Source organism: Wyeomyia smithii, chromosome 1 (genome assembly GCF_029784165.1).
Source record: "Wyeomyia smithii strain HCP4-BCI-WySm-NY-G18 chromosome 1, ASM2978416v1, whole genome shotgun sequence".
Classification (NCBI taxonomy): domain Eukaryota; kingdom Metazoa; phylum Arthropoda; class Insecta; order Diptera; family Culicidae; genus Wyeomyia; species Wyeomyia smithii.
Window position 1 is genome coordinate 127,351,466 of NC_073694.1, and position 19,669 is coordinate 127,371,134.

Consider the following 19,669-nt stretch of genomic DNA (forward strand, 5'->3'; position numbering starts at 1 on the left):
ATACTAGCTTATGCCTGAGCAAGAAGCCGGCGAAATTGAAATGTTCGAAAGTAAAACTATTCAAAGTGAAATTTCTGTAAAAAAAAAGAAAGTTCCACCTAACTATTGCTTCTGGATTTAACATTTTTAAAAGAGAACTTTCTACGTTTCTCTCCGACGTCAAAGTTACTTATCAAATTGGCCGAAGAGGCGAATGCCGCTTATTAGCCAACTCAACAAAGGGTCGTGATCGTCTTGTTCAGTATTTAACTGACAAGATGTACAAATTTTTTACATATGACACCAAGAATGCCAAGCCGTTCAAGGTTGTCTTGAAAGGTCTTACCAACGATTAAACCGTTGATGAGATCAAACTTACTTCAACAGTCCCTACCCTAGTAATTCTAATGCAACAAAAATCACGAGGCGAAAACAGTCAGAGAGCTGGAATTTCCCTTGTTAATTATTTAATTCATTTTAACCGCACTGAGGTTAACAATCTAAATTTTTTTGACAAAGCACATGCTATTTACACTGCGCGAGTGAGCAGCAGTTTGAGAGTGTTCATAATGAAAATTTGAATTTTGTGAGTTCAATTGAAAATGAAGTCACACGTCAATTTGATTTAATTTTTTCTCAGAATTTTTTACCTGCAGAAATAATTGAAACTTACTTGAATGAGATTAAATCAATTATTTAAATTTCAAAAATATGAAAGCACCTGGTGACGATGTAATCTTTAATATACTAATCAAACATCTCCCTGAGAGCACAATGGAATTTTTAGTGAAAATTTTCAATTGCTGCTTCAAAATTGCATATTTTCCCAAATTATGGAAAAATGCAAAAATTACTCCAATTTTAAAGCCGGATTAGAATCCAGCTGAAGTTTCAAGTTATCGACCAATCAGTTTACTTTCTTCATTAAGTAAACTGTTTGAGAAAATTATTCTTAACAGAATGATGTCACACATCAACATGGGCGCCATGGGCATTCCACTACTCATCAATTGCTCAGAGTTACTAATATGATACGAGCTAACAAATCTGAAGGTTATTCCACTGGCGCTGCTCTTTTGGACAAAGAAAAAGCATTCGACAGTGTTTGGTATAAAGGTTTGATTGCGAAATTGCAAACTTTTAATTTTTCAATTTTCCTAATCAAAATTTTAAAAAATTATCTTACTGATCGAGCTCTGCAGGTTGTCTATCAGAATTCAAAATCTGATAGATTTCATGTCAGAACAGGTGTGCCTCAAGATTCAGTCTTGGGTCCAGTCCTGTACATCATATTCACTTCAAATCTTCCTAATTTGCCCCCAGGATGCACAAAGTCATTGTTCTGCGATGACACAAGTATTTCCGTAAAAGGAAAAAGTCTTCGTGTCATATGCAGTCGATTGCAGAAAAGTTTAGATATTTTTTCTTTCTACTTGCAAAAGTGGAAAATCTCTCCCAATGCTTCTAAAACTCAAATGATAATTTTTCCGCATGAGACTAGGGCTTCTTTCCTCAAGCCAAACAATAATCACGTTGTCAAAATGAATGGGGTTAATTTAAGTTGGTCTGACAAAGTTAAGTACTTGGGACTAATTTACGATAAAAAACTTATTTTCAAAAAGCACATTGAGAGTATACAAGCCAAGTGCATCAAATATACGAGATGTTTATATCCTCTCATTAACAGGAAATCTAAACTTTGTTTAAAGAACAAACTTTTGATTCACAAACAAATGTTTAGACCAGAAATGCTTTATGCTGTACCGATCTGGTCAAGTTGCTGTTCAACAAGGAAGAAAACGCTCCAAAGGATTCAGAATAAAATTCTGAAAATGATTTTGAAGCGTCCTCGAATTACATAGACTTACTGATGTTGAAACATAAGAAGCTATGTTAAATAAAATTATCAACAATTTTCGACAAAAATCGTTGCAATCCTCAATAGCTACGATAAGCTCTCTTTATAGCCAATAAGTTAGCAATTAAGTTAGTTGTATGTTTATTTCTCCTTTTTTGACAAAGTAGGTTTAAATCCCTACGAACGATAAGTTGCGAAAGCAAACAAATCCTAACAATTAAAGTTATAAATTTCTAACAGTGTTGAGAAGTCACCATTTGTGATTCGACACACATACTCATTATTTACTAATATTTATCATAAATACATACTTAAGCTACTAACATATAGCCCCCCCTTAAAAAAAAGTTTGGAGAACGTTGTTCACGTTCACTAAACTTGTATTTTACTAATAAAAGTTATTGAAATATGTTTGAAACCAATACAAAATGTAGACTGGCCCATAATACTGGTTGGCCCATAATACTGAGATGACTGTACCAAGATCAGCTTTGTAATCATCAGTCAGAATTCACTTTTTCGTAATATTATCATAAACAATTTTCAAAATTTGGTTTCACATGGTGTTTATATATTTCCTTTTCATACATTTAAGATAACATTCGCCGTTAACTAGATACAGACAGAATTGTAAAATTATAAGCTAGTTTTCTAGCTAAAGGTAATATATTCACTGTTTTTTTCAAATTTAGCTCAAATTTTAATTATGTCCATCGAAACGTACAGCTCAGGCGACATGTTCCAATGTTACCAGTAATTTATTGTAGAGCTAAAAATATCTAATGTGTCAGCATACACCAAAATCAAGCTTTTGAAACTCGACCGGCTGGTAGCTAGAGAATAAACGACAAAGATATGTTGAGCGCAAACTCAGTAGATCCTTCTCGTCGTTCTCATTTTCTATTATTTTTTTCATTAGTATTGATTTTTCATTGGCAATGCAAATACGACAGCAGCAACGCTGAGGAGAAAGCTCGCGAGCTATTACTTAGTGCAGATTCCTGAAAAACAAAAAGGTTTGTTAATTTATTTAAAGTCAGCACTGAGGAGAAGACCAATTATAATATTTGTGAATTTAGAATACCTGAAATAATTGTGTTTACTGGCCTGTTCATGATTATACCACAGAATATTGTGCATATAATATTAGTCTTTATTGTATCAAAGTTTCGAGTAATTCCAGACATTATTTTGTTTGTTTCAATAACTTTCTTTTTGTTTCTTTTTTCGCTGCGAAGTACTAAATCCATTCACAAGCGCAGAAACTTAACTATGTTCAATAATTCTGCATCTGAATTTAAATACAAAAAGCAAACACGTGCCTTTTTGGTCCTGGGTATCAATATTTTTGTATTTGTTTTGTAGTTTGCACGCATAGTTGTACTTATTCTGGCAAGTTAAATGCATGAAAAACCATACCCTACCATACTCTAAATGAATGCAACGCGCTCGGACTAATCTGAGAATACCTAAATAGCGCAGTTTATTCGGTACTAGATTTTGTTTGTGAAATTATTATCCAAAAATTAAAATAGACGCAGGGGCTCTTCTATATCATGATTCTATAAATTTTATGCCATCGCTAGAAACAGAGAGATTCCTTTTTTTTTTATTTTAATTTTTTTTTTTTTTTAAGGGGGGATTTGTTAGTAGCTTAAGTATTTATGATAAATATTAGTAAATAATGAGTATGTGTGTCCAATCACAAATGGTGACTTCTCAACACTGTTAGAAATTTGTAATTTAATTTGTTAGGATTTGTTTGCTTTCGCAATTAGGACTTATCATTCGTAGGGATTTAAACCTACTTGTCAGAAAAGGGGAAGTAAACTTACAACTAACTTAATTGCTAACTTATTGGCTATAAAGAGAGCTTATCGTAGCAATTGAGGATTGCAACGATATTTGTCGAAAATTGTTAATAATTTTATTTGACATAGCTTCTAATGGTTCAACACCAGTAAGTCTATGTAGTTCGAGTGTACCAAACCAAGGAGGACGCTTCAAAATCATTTTCAGAATTTTATTCTGAATCCTTTGGAGCGTATTCTTCCTTGTTGAACAGCAACTTGACCAGATCGGTACAGCATAAAGCATTGCTGGTCTAAAAATTTGTTTGTAAATCAAAAGTTTGTTCTTTAAACAAAGTTTAGAATTCCTGTTAATGAGAGGATATAAACATCTCGTATATTTGATGCACTTGGCTTGTATACTCTCAATGTGCTCTTTGAAAATAAGTTTTTTATCATAAATTAGTCCCAAGTACTTAACCTTGTCGGACCAACTTAAAATAACCCCATTCATCTTGACAACGTGATTATTGTTTGGCTTGAGGAAAGAAGCCCTAGGCTTATGCGGAAAAATTATCATTTGAGTTTTAGAAGCATTGGGAGAGATTTTCCACTTTTGCAAGTAGGAAGAAAAAATATCTAAACTTTTCTGCAATCGACTGCATATGACACGAAGACTTTTTCCTTCTACGGAAATGCTTGTGTCATCGCAGAACAATGACTTTGTGCATCCTGGAGGCAAATCAGGAAGATCTGAAGTGAATATGTTGTACAGGACTGGACCCAAGACTGAACCTTGAGGCACACCTGCTCTGACAGGAAATCTATCAGATTTTGAATTCTGATAGACAACCTGCAGAGTTCGATCAGTAAGATAATTTTTTAAAATTTTGATTAGGAAAATTGGAAAATTAAAAGTTTGCAATTTCGCAATCAAACCTTTATGCCAAACACTGTCGAATGCTTCTTCTATGTCTAAAAGAGCAGCTCCAGTGGAATAACCTTCAGATTTGTTAGCTCGTATCATATTAGTAACTCTGAGCAATTGATGAGTTGTGGAATGCCCATGGCGAAATCCAAACTGTTCATTTGCAAAAATTGAATTTTCGTTGATGTGTGACATCATTCTGTTAAGAATAACTCTCTCAAACAGTTTACTCATTGAAGAAAGCAAACTGATTGGTCGATAACTTGAAACTTCAGCTGGGTTCTTATCCGGTTTTAAAATGGGAGTAATTTTTGCATTTTTCCATAATTTGGGAAAATATGCAATTTTGAAGCAGCAATTGAAAATTTTCACTAAAAAATCCATTGTGCTCTCAGGGAGATGTTTGATTAGTATATTAAAGATTCCATCGTCACCAGGTGCTTTCATATTTTTGAAATTTTCAATAATTGATTTAATCTCATTCAAGTTAGTTTCAATTATTTCTGCAGGTAAAAAATTCTGGGAAGAAATTAAATCAAATTGACGTGTGACTTCATTTTCAATTGGACTCACAAAATTCAAATTTGAGTTATGAACACTCTCAAACTGCTGAGCAAGTCTTTGAGCCTTTTGTTCATTGGATACAAGAAAACGTTCACCATCTTTTAAAACTGGAATAGGCTTTGAAGGTTTCTTAAGAATCTTCGACAGCTTCCAAAATGGTTTTGAATATGGTTTCAATTTTTCAACTTTAGTCTCAAAATTTTGATCTCTCAGAAGAGTAAATCTATGTTTAATCTCTTTCTGTAAATCTTTATAAATAGTTTTAAAAACAGGGTCACGAGAACGTTGATATTGACGTCTGCGGACATTTTTCAAACGAATTAGAAGTTGAAGATTTTCGTCAATTATTGGTGAATCACTTCGTTTTGCAAATCAAGCTCATTATTGAAATTTCTCTCAATAAAATTTTTGTATCTTTCCCAATTAGCTTTGTTATAATTAAAAACAGAGCTCATAGGGTTTAAAACTGATTCATGTGATAAAGAAAAAGTTATTGGAAGATGGTCAGAATCAAAGTCAGCATGTGTGATCAAATCACTACATACATGACTTTGATCTGTCAGCACCAAATCAATTGTTGAAGGGTTTCTTACAGAAGAATAGTATCCTGAAGAACAATCATTGAATAAAATTTTGCCATTGGAATTACTTTGAGAATTATTCCATGAACGATGTTTAGCGTTAAAATCGCCGATTATGAAAAATTTCGAACGATTTCTGGTGAGTTTTTGTAAATCACCTTTAAAATAATTTTTGAGCTCGCGTGTGCATTGAAATGGTAAATATGCTGCGGCAATAAATAAAATCCCAAGTTCAGTTTGAACTTCAATTCCCAAAGTTTCAATAACTTTCGTCTCAAGATGGGGAAGAGCACGATGTTTGATTCGGCGATGAATAACAATTGCAACTCCACCGCCGGAACCCTGAATCCTATCATATCTATGAACCACGTAATTGGGATCATATTCATATTTAATTTTATGTTAGGTTTCAAAAATGTTTCAGTAATAATTGCAATATGCACATTATTTACTGTTAAAAAATTAAAAAGCTCATTCTCATTGGCCTTCAATGAGCGAGCATTCCAATTTAATATTTTAATTGTTTTATTTAAAATCATTGCTAAATTTTAAATTAGAAACAATTTTAATAGTAAAACTTGTGCCTATTTGAATGGCTTCAAACATTGATTTTGCCTGCAACATGGCGTTCATAAGATCGAACATTGCCTGTTACAAAAAAGAAAGTTTACCTGCCGTAATAGGCCCCAGGCAGTTGACATTGGAAAAAATATTTTCGGCAGCAATATTAGCTGGAGTAATAGGTGTACAATTATTTTCTAGCGTGTTTTGCTTACCCATATTAACGGTCATTTTCGAACTACCAACACTAGGCGGTATAATGTTCGAACTACCTGTAACCTGTGCATAAGTTAAACGGGTATGCAAAGGAGTAGGTAAACTATGCGTCACTGGTACGAATTTTGTTTTGAAGTTGGTTTTAATTGAGAAATTGAATTTTGTTTACCTTGCCTTAACAATTGCTAAACGGACTGGGCATTGATAAAAATTTGACATATGGTTGCCGTTACAATTCGCACAGCGAAAATTTTTACTCTCTTTCACAGGACATGTGTCCTTTTTGTGAGAAGAGTCTCCACAATTAAGACATTTTTGGTCCATGTTACAGAATTTGGAACCATGGCCATAACGTTGGCAAGTACGGCATTGGGTGATATGCTTTTCACCTCCGCCATACTTCCTATAAATTTCCCACTTTACACGCACATTATACAAAGCATGTGCTTTTTCAAAAAATTTTAAGTTGTTAACCTCATTGCGGTTAAAATGAATTAAATAATTAACAAGGGAAATTCCAGTTCTCTGACTGTTTTCGCCTCGTGATTTTTGTTTCATTAGAATTACTTGGGTAGGGGCTATGCCAAGTAATTCTGTTAAAGTAAGTTTGATCTCATCAACGGTTTGATCGTTGGTGAGACCTTTCAAGACAACCTTGAACGGCTTGGCGTTCTTGGTGTCATATGTAAAAAATTTGTACATCTTGTCAGTTAAATACTGAACAAGACGATCACGACCCTTTACTGAGTCGGCTAATAAGCGGCATTCACCTCTACGGCCAATTTGATAGGTAACTTTAACGTCAGAAACAAACGTTGAAAGTTCCTTTTTGAATATATTAAATTCAGAAGAAATAGTTACCACAATAGGTGGAACTTTCTCCTTTTTTAAAGATTTTATATTTTGTATAGTTTCATTATTGGTAACTCCCATTTCACCAGCTTCTTGCTCAGGCAAAATATCAAAAGGATTGTCACTACAGACACTCGATGTGGCAGAAAGAGATGCCTCTCTTTTCCTCCCCGCAGCGATGCGAGGTTTCTTTTTCCGTCCAGCCATTTCAGGTGATACGAAAAAAGTTAAAACAAATGTTAAATTCAAAAGTAGGTAGTCTTGAGAAAGACTGATGGGAAATAACTTTCAGGTAGTCTTTAAAACACACACTGACAAAACACAAACTTTGAAGCTATAGGCAGTCAAAGACCAGTCCACAAGCAACCGAAAAAACGTCTGATCTGTAGGACAGTTCAAGACGCACTGAACAGAGAGATTCCTAAAACTGCATAATGCACTGCGTCAAGGTTAAACATTGATATAAATCAACGGCGTAGACTTGAAATTAGTAACGTCTTCGCCAACCACACTCGTGGACTGGGCTCGAACTCCAACACCGAGGTAAATATCATTGGCGGTTTGTGGGTTGTTCTCTGGTTTAGGCTAGGTCTTAGTTCGACACAGAGATTTTCTAAGGCGAAAATTATTTGGAAGCTCTCTCGAGTATGTAAAGGATCGTCCGTGGGATAAGGCCGACAAAATCTAAAAAATATCGGTGTGTTCTTTTGATAATAAATGGTACTATTTGTTTACTTATATACAAAAGCTTCTATGACTTCTTTTATTCATATGAAAATGTAATCGATCATTGTATTATTCCAATCTACCTGGCTAGAAGGTTAATTACAATCTTTTTATATTATATATTACAGTAGGATGTTTTATGTAGAATTTCAATACAGAATCAAAAAAATTGATAAAATTGTTATATTACATATCATATGAAAGCAACAGTGAAAATAAAAGAGAGAAGTTCGAATTCAAATCAAATGTAACACCCATACAGTATCTGAGGCCACATTTTGAACTTTGGAAAAATATCAATGTAATGTACGGTTGGTTCTAGCCAGAATCGGATTGTGGTGATCCTGATGTTTTTATTGTTCTCGGCAAAAATGGTAATGCCTGCTCCCAAAGCGATTTTTTTGTAAGATTTGAATCAGTGCGACCATTGTTTTGATCTTTTGTAGTATGCTTCTCCTTTAGTTTAGGTACTCGTGGCCAGCGCTGCACACTTTCGTGGAACGATTTTCATGAAACAAAAATTCAATGTCATGAAATTGTGGAAATCTTTGAATTTCAATTTTCAACGAACGAACTGGAAATGAAAGAGATTTTCAGCTCCAATCAGTTGACAGTAATTGTTGGCTAGCAGCATTTCTGTGATTTCGCGCACGCTTTGTTGCTTTAGCGATTATGTGGCTGAAAATGTAGCAGCTTATCTAGTTCATTGACTTCATGAAATGAATTGGCTCGGATAAATAATTTCGATATCAAATCAGACATCTCAATTCTTTCAATGACCGGACTTTCATTGAAAAATGACACGGGTCAGTTTCAATCTAGATCTAGTTGATCGAGACCGCTATTAGCCCCAAGGCGAAGCGTGCGATATTGTTGTTGTATGGTTTCTTCTCGGTCTCTGGGCAACCGGCCACCAGGAGACGGTATAAATGAAACCGCGCCACGATCGCTGCATACAGAAGAATCGAAGTTTCTAGTTATGTTCGGCAACCTACAAATCGTAACAATTTGTATCCAACCAAACAATATAATCTCGATAGTTATTGCCAATAATTACGATATTTTGTCGCGATATTTTAATTTTTGTTTTTGTCGCGAATAATTAATTTATTACGATATTTATCGAACGAACGAAACCTACTCAGAGTCGCAACGTGCTGGAATAGAACTAACGGGCGGGCAGTCTTCAAATATATGATTTGGTACACCTCGGAAGTCACAATACACCGAAAATCCTTAGATGAGCAAAGCTCACCCAGGCCGAAAACGCGTTTGCACCGGAGCATCATGCGCGACCGCTCTATTTCCTCTTACCGACGCATACGCACAGGGACACGGTGATTCGCGCTGATTATTTTTTACTTCTCGAATAATTAAACTAAGATACCTACTAAGTATAAAAAATGGCAATGTTTCATGCATTCATAGCTCGAAAATTTATGAAAATGCAAATATGCATTAGACTGGGACACGGTTATATGGGAAAAAAGTGATGATGTTATTTTTTCGCTCCCATGCACTTTTCGTGTTCCTATAACAACTGTGTAACTTTTCAGATCGATCGGTGAAACGCCCGATTTTCAACGTTTCCATACGATTTTATATGGGAAAACCACTTTTTCAAAATTTTTTCTATAGAGATTAGTACTGGGACTATCCGGATATCCGACCTCGGATATCCGGATATTGTATCCGAACATAGTTTAATGAGAATTATGTAAATAATTACTTACGTGGGGATTGGGGATTGTGGAAAAAGCCATTTTTCGCGTTACATTTCATTCGAACGGGCTTAAAAGACAGACAAAAAATTTCCACGCGAAATTATTTCTTATACTTAAGCAAGTTTGCAATAGCAGCATGCTGCAGCAGTATTGCTGGAAAATGTCAATGGTGAGCCGTCCGTCAGAAATTCAATCAGTTTGGGGTGAATAGCTGTTTCTACAAGCATCGTAGCGCCTTACGGTCTTCAGAAGAGTTTTCCCCAGGAAAATTTTCTACAAATATCATGTATTGATATTTTTTTAAGAGCCAACTTGACATCTCTAAAGAATAAGTATTGAAATAGTGGATTTTCCCATATAAAATCGTATGGAAACTTTAAAAATCGGGCGTTTCACCGATCGATCTGAAAAGTTACACAGTTGTTATGGGACCCATAAGAAACACGAAAAGTGCATGGGAGCTAACATTTATTTTTTGTCCCACCCTAATATGCATATCGAACAAAACAAAATTCTGAGTTGTGATACAAAATGCCAAAAAAATCGCAATCGAAATTTAGTTGCCATGTTGGCTGACGCGATTTCAACATTATTGAATAAATATTGTCTATGTGTTTCAACATTTGTTCAAAAGCTGGAAAAAGTATAAAACTGGACAAAACGTCCGTAATCGTCCGGTCAGAACACGAACGATAAACTTCGAAACGGCTAACTAGCAGCGCAGTTTGAAGTATCGACGTCAGTCCATTGCGCACACAAGATGCAACGCAAGAAAATTAAACATCGAACATAACACATAAAGCCGATCATGCTCCTACCCACGCCCTTTACACACACTGCAAGCGATCACGTACGCGAGAGAACTTTAAAAACGACCTGTTAGAAGCTTCAGAAAAAATAAAATTCTCTCCATCGCTGTTCGAATCGGATGAAAAAAAGGGTTGCGTGCATTTGCATGTAAAAAGCATCTTGAGAGTTAAAAAAAACACGAGCTGTATGATTTGGGAATTAGTAGTATATATGGTCGGCGTGCGACCAGACCGAACCAGGCGCCAAAAACATTATTTCGAGTAATCGGCGATCAAAGTTCAACCACTCCGTTTATTTCCTGCAGGCTGCTGCAGAGAAATTTTGTTATAATACTATCATAATAATCGTAGAGTGCTGCCTAGTTATTGAAAACCCCATTTGTGCCTATATTTTCTAGCCCAATAGACTTGTGCACATTCGAAAATTGCAAATATTTCGACCTGTAGACATTTATACCTTAAAAAAAGCAAAGCCCAGGTACTATATTATCATAGAAAACGGCAGGGCCTTGTTGAATATTGAGACCATTTTGTCCCCAAACTTCCCGTTCGGTGTCTATAAGTAATATGCGATATGACTCCCCCTCCCTTTAATATAACGCAACGCTGAACAACCTGAGCCTCTCCAAATTTTCAATTTTGAGCAAACATCACAGTTACGTAACTGTCTCAACCCCCCCTTCCCCCTATGTCACAATAAGTAACGCAGACGCAACCCCCCTCCCCCCACTTCATGCGTTACGTATTGTGTGTATGACGCCTCATTTTAAAAGGTGTTACGAAGTTTATTTTTGTTTCCATCCATTCTTCGTCGAGCTGGTGATTGGTTGAATACTGTGACACAAAACCAATCATTTTCAGTTTTCATAATATGCATTTTAAGAGGGCACATTTTTTTGAGTCTAATGATTACTAACTGCGTCAAGTTGACAGCAAATTTCTTGGTAATTTTGAAGATTTTCGCTATTGCTGTCTTTTTTGTATATTTTATGTGCTTTTTGTTTTCTATTTTTTAGGTTCTTCAATTGTGAATTAAACCACACTGGATATTTGTTGGTGTTCGTTCGTCTTCTTTTCTTTAGAGGTACATTTGCTGATATAATTTGATTAATTATTTCATAAAATTTTGATACTTCTACGTTGACATTTCCTTCTTTACAAATTATACTACGCCAATTTATTATGCGAAGTCTACGTTTGACTTGTTCGAAGTCAGTTTTGTGGTATTCCGGTACATCCTCGTACTCGCAGTCGCTGGGGTACGAAGTGTTATTCATTACTATTGAATATTCAATTGCTGTGTGGAATGCTTCATTTTTCCAGATGGGAGTCAATGATGCATCTACACAGAAGTCTTCAGTGCAGTTTGTGAATAATAGGTCTAAATAAGCATTTTGTTTGTTTTTGACATGATTGATTTGATATAGACCGAGTTCTGAGGATTTGCCAAAAAGATACTGCAGTGTTTCGTTTTCGCCTACGACTGGGAGTAAGATAGATTCATTTTCAATGTCTACAATAAAGTCTGCATTACGTTGGTTGAAGTCGCCATAGACATGCAGTTTTACTTCTGGTTTCATGTTAGACATAATAGATTCTAGAGTTTTGAAAAATAATTCATACGAATGTTTATGAGCATGTTCCGGTGGAAAGTACACAGAACAGAAGATATGTTCTTCGCCAGCAATAAATGCTTTGGCCCATACGTGTTCAAATTCTTTATATTTGTCGGATATTATTTCTTCAGAAGTAAAGTCTACATTAATGGCAATGAGGACTCCACCGCCTGACTTTTTTTGACTGGTAGACAAATTCCGATCGTGCCGGAATACATTGTAATTGTTTCCAAATACTTCTTCGCTTCTTACGCTTTCGTCCCAGCTACTTTCAGTTCCTAAAATTATTTTAAAAGATGACGACAATAGATTTTGTTGAATTTCTTTCATTTTGCTTGGGCTTTTCATGCGATTGAAATTCTGACAATAGATAAGAATTTCAGTCGCATTCTGTCGAGGAAGCGAAGAAGTGTTAGTCAAGTTATTACTTATGTTTAAATATAATGGTTCTGCCTCAGAAGAGGGCGTCCTTACTTGCGAAAATTTGTACTAAATTTATTTACACTTTCGCGAAGTTGTTGAAGACGGTGCGTGCGTTCATTTGATAAAAAATGACGATATGATTGAAGGTCGGCTACTGCTTCGGCTGGCGTGAGTCCATATTCCTGATGGACTTCAATAAAGACGCGTTGGAGCTGTTCTGGAGATGTCGGCAGTCCTTCGGATGCGAGAAGCATTCTTATACTGGTTGGTGTCATTCCTTCTACGCATACAGATGATGGTTGGTCCTTCATGTATGCGAGATATAGGCGTGTAATATGCATTACTTTTGGGTCGCGGAGTCTAGCCTTCAAAAAGCGCTCGTCGCCATTCGATGATTGCTGCGTAAGTCGGACGATTGGTGGACGCATGGGGTCAAGTTCAAATTGGCTGTCTTGCGGTGCTGATTGTATGCTGGCGTTGCTGGCAGGAGCCGGTGCAGAATTTTCATTGTTAGTTGCATTTTTTTCTGTCCGATATGGGTTGATAGTTTCGCCTTTTTGGAAATTTATAAATTTTGATGTTATGTCTGAATTCGGCGGCCCAGCAAATTGAACGCGTGCAGCTGCCAGGAGGTCTTTGTCCGAGGGTAATGGTTGTTTTGGCATTTCAGCAATTTTCTTTGAGTTGCAGGCGAAATGGTTTATTCCGTGTTTATAGGTGTTACTTATGCTGATAGGGTTTGAGTTTTCCTGCTGACGTTTGCGTTGCTGCATACGTTTACGAGCGGCCTTTTCTGCTTGCTTTTCCTGCATGCGTCTTTTACGCTGTCTGGCGTCATATTCAGTCCAGTCGCGTTTCCATACTTTTTTATTGCCAATTAGGCGCCAGCCTGATGTGAAATTTGGAGTACGGTGTTCTTCTGAGTCCGATTCTGGAAGTGGCAACGAAAGGCGAAGTTCTTCAGCCAGACTGGGATGATTGTCTGTTTTTGGCTGGAGTGAATTCGATTCTTTGAGCGCTTTTAATTCATTAATTAGTTCCTGCGCCGTTGTACTGCAGTTTGTTTTCTTATTTTGTATATGTATAGCTTCTAATTGGTGTTCCATATTGTCAATTTTTGATTCTATATTAGTAAATGCTTTTTCCAGGTGCTGTTGTATGTTCTTTGTGTGCTGCCGGTTTTCTTTGCTAATGTCCGATATGTCCGATATGGAGTCATGGCCAAGTTCGCCGAACAGCGTCGAAATGCGATTTATGGTTTTTGCCGACGCATTGTTTGTGTTAATATTTACTTTTTTAATTTCCGTCTTCAATTCAGAAAGCAGTGTATTGATACTGTCCAGTGTGTCGTGCGTTACAGTCAGGTTAGGAAGTTGACTGATTATTGAATGATTTGATTTGATTTGTGATTCAATACTTTCTGTTAAAATTTTCTGGTGCTGGATGAGCTTCTTCAGTTGGAGTTGGTCCATGAACTGTTCCTGGCATTCTATGCATAAGGGCAGCATGAATGAACGCAGTAGTTCTTCTTGGTTTCTACGGGTTCCTACGCAGGCAGCGTGGAAGTGCCTTTTGCATATTCCTTCGCATTTCCACAGGAAACGGTTGTCGGTCGAAGTACAGTTGGTTATGCCACACTTTTCCATAGCACTGATTAAAAATTGTTACGCGGCGAGTACGAATTGTCGAGAAAAGGTTAGATACACGCGGTAGCGCGACGGTCAAAGATTGTTTATAAATAAATAAATTGTTGCTTACGTGCACTCGCGACGCCGTCAAGGTGTAAAAAAAATAAAAATAAAAATACAAGTTAAATTGCGGAGCGAAATGAAAACGCGTCCGCGCCCGATGACTGTTCGTGGCGTAAAAATTTCTTATTATATATTTATTATATATTTCTTAAACTTTACTTGGTATCAGGCCCGAATTTCAAGGGCCTCCCGTTTACAGAGCGCTTCCCAAGTCCTGATTATGGTAGCCAGATGATATTCTAGCACTCGAAGCCAAAGTAACATATTTCTAGGCATAACTATCAGTATACACATATGTATATTACACCAATACAAGTCAACAATCTGTCTGTGCACACCTCGTATTGATTTTGGGAACGGACTTTTCCGAAGCAAAACGCAGACGGCCTCGTATTCACGCCTTCACGTAGTTTCGGAATTTAAGAACTTCTACTACTTCAATGTAAGACGATCAACGCTTTTAAAAACAATTACTTGCAATCTTAGGAAAGAGGGCCCCTAAGCTCAAATCCGGCCCTGTTTGAAATTTGACATCAAACAGTGGAATAATCTAGCCCTGTGGTGATTTATAGTAATAAACTAAATTGGTCTAAATTGTTTAAATAATGAAAATAAAGTTCTGAACAGCTGTGAAGCCCATGTTTTCAAATTAATGAACCTAGCGACAGTTATTCTCCATAGAATCAGAACAAGAATATGAAATTTTAGTCAATTTATTCAGTTCAATTTATTAAATCATTCACCAGAAGAAACAATGTGACAGAGAAAAAGTTTTTAATTATCAACATTTTATTTCTAGTTTAATATCTTAATATAACAATCCTGTTATTTTCTTCTTGTAGAATGCCGGCTGCAGTTCCCGCCGAAAATGGGGCCGGTGTCCCAAAAACAGAGCTGCAAGAGTTGCAGCTCAAACAACAGCAGGTTGTGGATGAGGTGGGATATTTTTTCGAGCATATTAGAAAGTTTCTATTCCTAATCACATTTCACTATTTCAGTCACTCGACAGTACACGACGCATGCTGGCGCTATGCGAAGAGGTAAGATATGCATCACTCAATTACTGAAAGGATACAACTTCCGTATTTTATATTTATAAAAAATAGTTTTAAAAAACCATCCTCAGAATTGAAAGGAATACGATAAAAGTATTTAACTGCCGGAAATATGCAATCGAGTTCATGAGAAACGCAAGAAGAAATGTTTTATGAATCAGGATATAGTCAATTAGATATCTCATTTCCAAATCATGATTACTCACAAATATTACATTCATTTACGTTGGTAGAAGAAAATCAGTTGAATTTTTAAACGAATGTACGTTTTTATGTTACGCATATAGTCTTAGATATTCATTGAGATATTTATTACTTGAAAGTCTAGTTAAATGATATCAATCAAATCATTTACTTTACTTTTAATTACTGAATCCATATCGCCATATATTACAGTTATATTATTCGACCGAGTATTGCTGTGGACAGTGTAATTATCAAATAGTAGCATTAAAATCAGTCCTACGTCATTTATTGAATTATCGATAAGCAATGATACGATATTGCAGAAAGGGTAAAATTAACGTATAGCGTGTATTTTAGTTCATCATGTTTGATACCTTTTATATGATTTTTTTTGTACATATGCTCATGATTACGATTTTTTTTTATTAAAACGTACGCGTGTGTTCGTGTGCGTATATGTATATTGTATGTTTGTGCATGTCTACTTTCTTCAATTTTCTTTCTATTGGTGCGTTATTGGGTATATGCCGGTAGAAAAACCCAAAAGCAGTGCGTGTCGAATCACGGCTTTTACAAGAAAAATATGACAGCGCATACGGTATTCTAAGAAAGCTGTGTCGGTTTGAAAGCCTAATGAAAAATGAGTTCGCCAACTCAACAACAAATGTTTCTGTTCGAGATTATTTTCTAATCTTCGATATAATTTTATTTTAAAACAGTTATTGTAATAAAGATTTAAAAATTAGTTAATTAGGTTTGTGAACCTCCGGAATAAAATCGCTGAGATAATGCAATTTTAAAGCATTCTTATTTTCTTGTTTAGCAATAGAACAAGAAAATCGTATGAAAATAAACACGCCCTCCATTGTACCAGACTGCAATACCTCTCAATGTGTTGTTACCTTTCTTGTTCGTTTGGCTCAGACATTCTCTCCGCCTATCTCTTTTTCTGAGTATTGCTACTTTTAACCTTCAATCAGGTGCGTTTTCGAATACATCACCACAGAACATACAGCCTAGGTTCAAATATCATATTTTTGCATTACTCTCCTTCGTGTTGTTAAAAAGCATTGTTCGATGAATGGCTATTGTTTTTTCAGCACTTTAACTTTTTAACTCATTCCCGGCGACAGACTTTTAAACTTTTATTTAAGTTCAACGCAACAGTTATACTTGAAAATTTGCACGATGAAACTATTTAACCTTCTAGTGCCCAGTGCCGTCTTTAGACGGTCTTCAGTTACACCTCTAAAAAGCTTCAATCAATACTTAAAAAATGTTTATGAAAATTCATAGTGATTTTTTGGAAGTCCGTCTGAAAATTAAATTGGGCACTAGAGGGTTAAGATGGTTAGAGAACAGATTCATTTACAGTTTGTGTCAATTGTTCATAGAGTTGATGAGTAATAAGAGTATTAGGTTCATTTTTTGAGGTAAAAAATGATTTTTCTCCGCCGGGATTGGGTTAATTGGGTTGACTATTCGAGTGTGCAAATGAAACTGACACGCTTCCAAAAATTACGTAACACTGAACAACCTGAAAGGGGATCTTCAATTTTTTCAATTTTCAGCAAACATCACAGTTAAGTAACTGTATCAAATATCTTCCCCCTGTAACAATAAGTAACGCAGATTCAACCCCCTCCCCCTTTTATGCGTTACGTAATTTGTGTACAACGCCTAAAATAAAATACAAATTCTACAAGAAAACTAATACCACAAACTGGTTTTACGGGTCTACGGGTTCAGATTTCATCGATCGGTTCAGATTCACTGTTCGAAAGATATTTAAAACTCAAATTATTAAAAAATAAAAATAAAATCTGAAAAACTTGGGCTACGTTCTCATTCCAGGGATAAATTCTGTATTATTATTCTAATCTTCTTGCTGTTAACAAGTAAAATGTGTAATGTTGAGCACATGCTACAACAACTAGAATATTTGAAATGACAATTAAAACCACTGGAATATGGTTATTCATGAAAAAGTTTGCCTTACTTTTTTGCATCCTGGGCTCTTGTTAAATGTTTCTCAATTCACGTTTACACAGAAAACAATTGAATGGAAAAACTCAGTGAATGTGAAAATGAATAATCTATCTTTCATGAAAAAACGAAACCATCGATCATTGAATTGGGGGAATCGCTCCCATATTCATCTCAACACCTATATTCATCTCATCGCTCTTATTTGTCCGATTTACCGTTAAATTTTACTATATTTTTCCCAAGTAAAACCTCCGACCATTTGAATAAATCGAGAGGTAAATTAAAATTACTCTTTCCTTGAAAAAAAATAGTAAGGAGCTGCCAGCTGGTAGCCGCAATCAAAGATGACTAGAACAAGATATTGTGATTTCAAAGAAAAATTTGAATTTTGCGCTCTAACTAACAACAGCAACTGATAACCGCAAATGACAATCTCAGACAGCACCGATAAAAATGCGACTCAAGAACTTGTTTGTCAAAGCGTATGCACTCTTAATTTACTTCAATTGAAATTGTATAGCATTGACTTATAGCCGCCTTGATTCCTTGCCCTCGACTATGCAGTAGATTCGCATTGATATGGTTTGCAATCAGAATGTTCTACGAAAAAACTAGTTGTAATCCATTATTTGATGTTGCTTGAACATTATGCAATATAACATAGTTTTCATTGACTGGTGAATGACCGCCGGTTAAAACCTCAACATAAAAATGTGTCAATGAGATATATGGGAGAAAGACCTCTGAATTTCGTTCAGAGATTTAGAGGTAGTGCTCAAAAGTTTCGTCTTCTCGAAAGAAGTCCCTATTCTAAATTTCAGCACAATCGGACTTCGGGAAGTCGTACGGGTAAAATTATACTTTTTTACCGATGAAAAAATGTTCGATAACAAAAAAAAATTTAGCAATGCCTCCCTGGGCGTCGGTGATTGGCCACAACAGTGGCGGAACTAGACCGACGGAAAATAAACGAGAATAAAAAAAAAATTCCTTAGAGATGCAAAAAACGTTAAAATCTAGTGTTACCTTAAACTTTTAAAAAAATCGGTTTTCTGGATATTTTTCAGCTGGGAAACTCAGTTTTAATTTATTTTTACCCTTGAGGAGATATCTCGAAAAACCGGAGCTTCTGAGCCCTACCGCTAAACGAAATTCGAAGGCCTAATTTCCCCATAACCTTTGTTGGCCCCCGCTCGAGAATTCCTAAGCTCCAGAAAGTCTTTTTTTTTTTGAAAATTTGTTTCCTGAGACAACATAATTGTTTTCCAGTACCGCAGAAGTGTACAGCGCATCGTTTTTATGTCTGTCTCCTGCATCTTCGAAATTGAGCGTTATTACTATCATATCATGTTAGACATAATTGTCCCACGACTTTTATTTTATATATCATGGCATTATTGTGATAAAAACATCAAATCGCCAAAGCATGCGTTGTCGTACCATGTTCACTATCCGATATAAAAATAGGCGAAATGGTACCCATCGCTGATGGCAATAAATCGTACATGCCTTTAATGATGAATATGCTCTGTCTGTATGTTTCCTATAGACTCAAAAACTACTGAACCGGCTGTCGTGAAAATTTGTACATAGGGGTTTTCGAGTACGGGGAGTAACCAGAGGCGTCTCGTCCACCTGTTCAAACTGTTCATAGGACAGGTAGACAATCTCAGACAAAAAGTTAACCGTTTCACATTTTTGGAGTGGATGAAAAATCATCGAAAGTAATTTATTTGTAATTGTAATGTTATCCCGAACATGCTTATTCTGTTGTCAACTTAGTGGAATCTTATTCGCCGCAAAGAATGTAACCTGATAGGTTACACTTCAAACTACGCCATACAACTCACACGCAACGCAACCCACACTCAGTAATGACTACCGTTTGTTCAGGCCTTTCATTTGAACCGAGAGTCGTTCAAACACTTCTCTGCGACAGGGCAAACGCAGTCTGCTATGTTCACCACTACTAATGCAACGCCTTGCGTAAAAATGACATTTTTGGTTCAAACTCATTGTTGAACGAAAAGCCGATAGCAACGAGAGAAGACATTCATTATA

At 35.9% G+C, this 19,669-nt stretch overlaps 1 protein-coding gene across 8 annotated transcripts in view; it reads left to right on the forward strand.

The window, feature by feature from the left end:
• The window catches only part of LOC129717732 (synaptosomal-associated protein 25), an 84,234-nt gene that overhangs the window by 27,259 nt on the left and 37,306 nt on the right, over positions 1-19,669 (forward strand). For 5 of the 8 annotated variants that reach the window (XM_055667845.1, XM_055667853.1, XM_055667847.1 and 2 more), the window contains exons 2-3: positions 15,221-15,314; positions 15,377-15,418. In XM_055667845.1, the coding sequence (XP_055523820.1) occupies positions 15,222-15,314; positions 15,377-15,418 (135 nt within the window). In that variant the 5' untranslated portion in view covers position 15,221. Of the gene's footprint in view, positions 1-2,725; positions 2,854-11,604; positions 11,673-15,220; positions 15,315-15,376; positions 15,419-19,669 lie in introns of those variants that run through there. The other 3 variants (XM_055667849.1, XM_055667848.1, XM_055667846.1) reach the window with 3 other exon arrangements.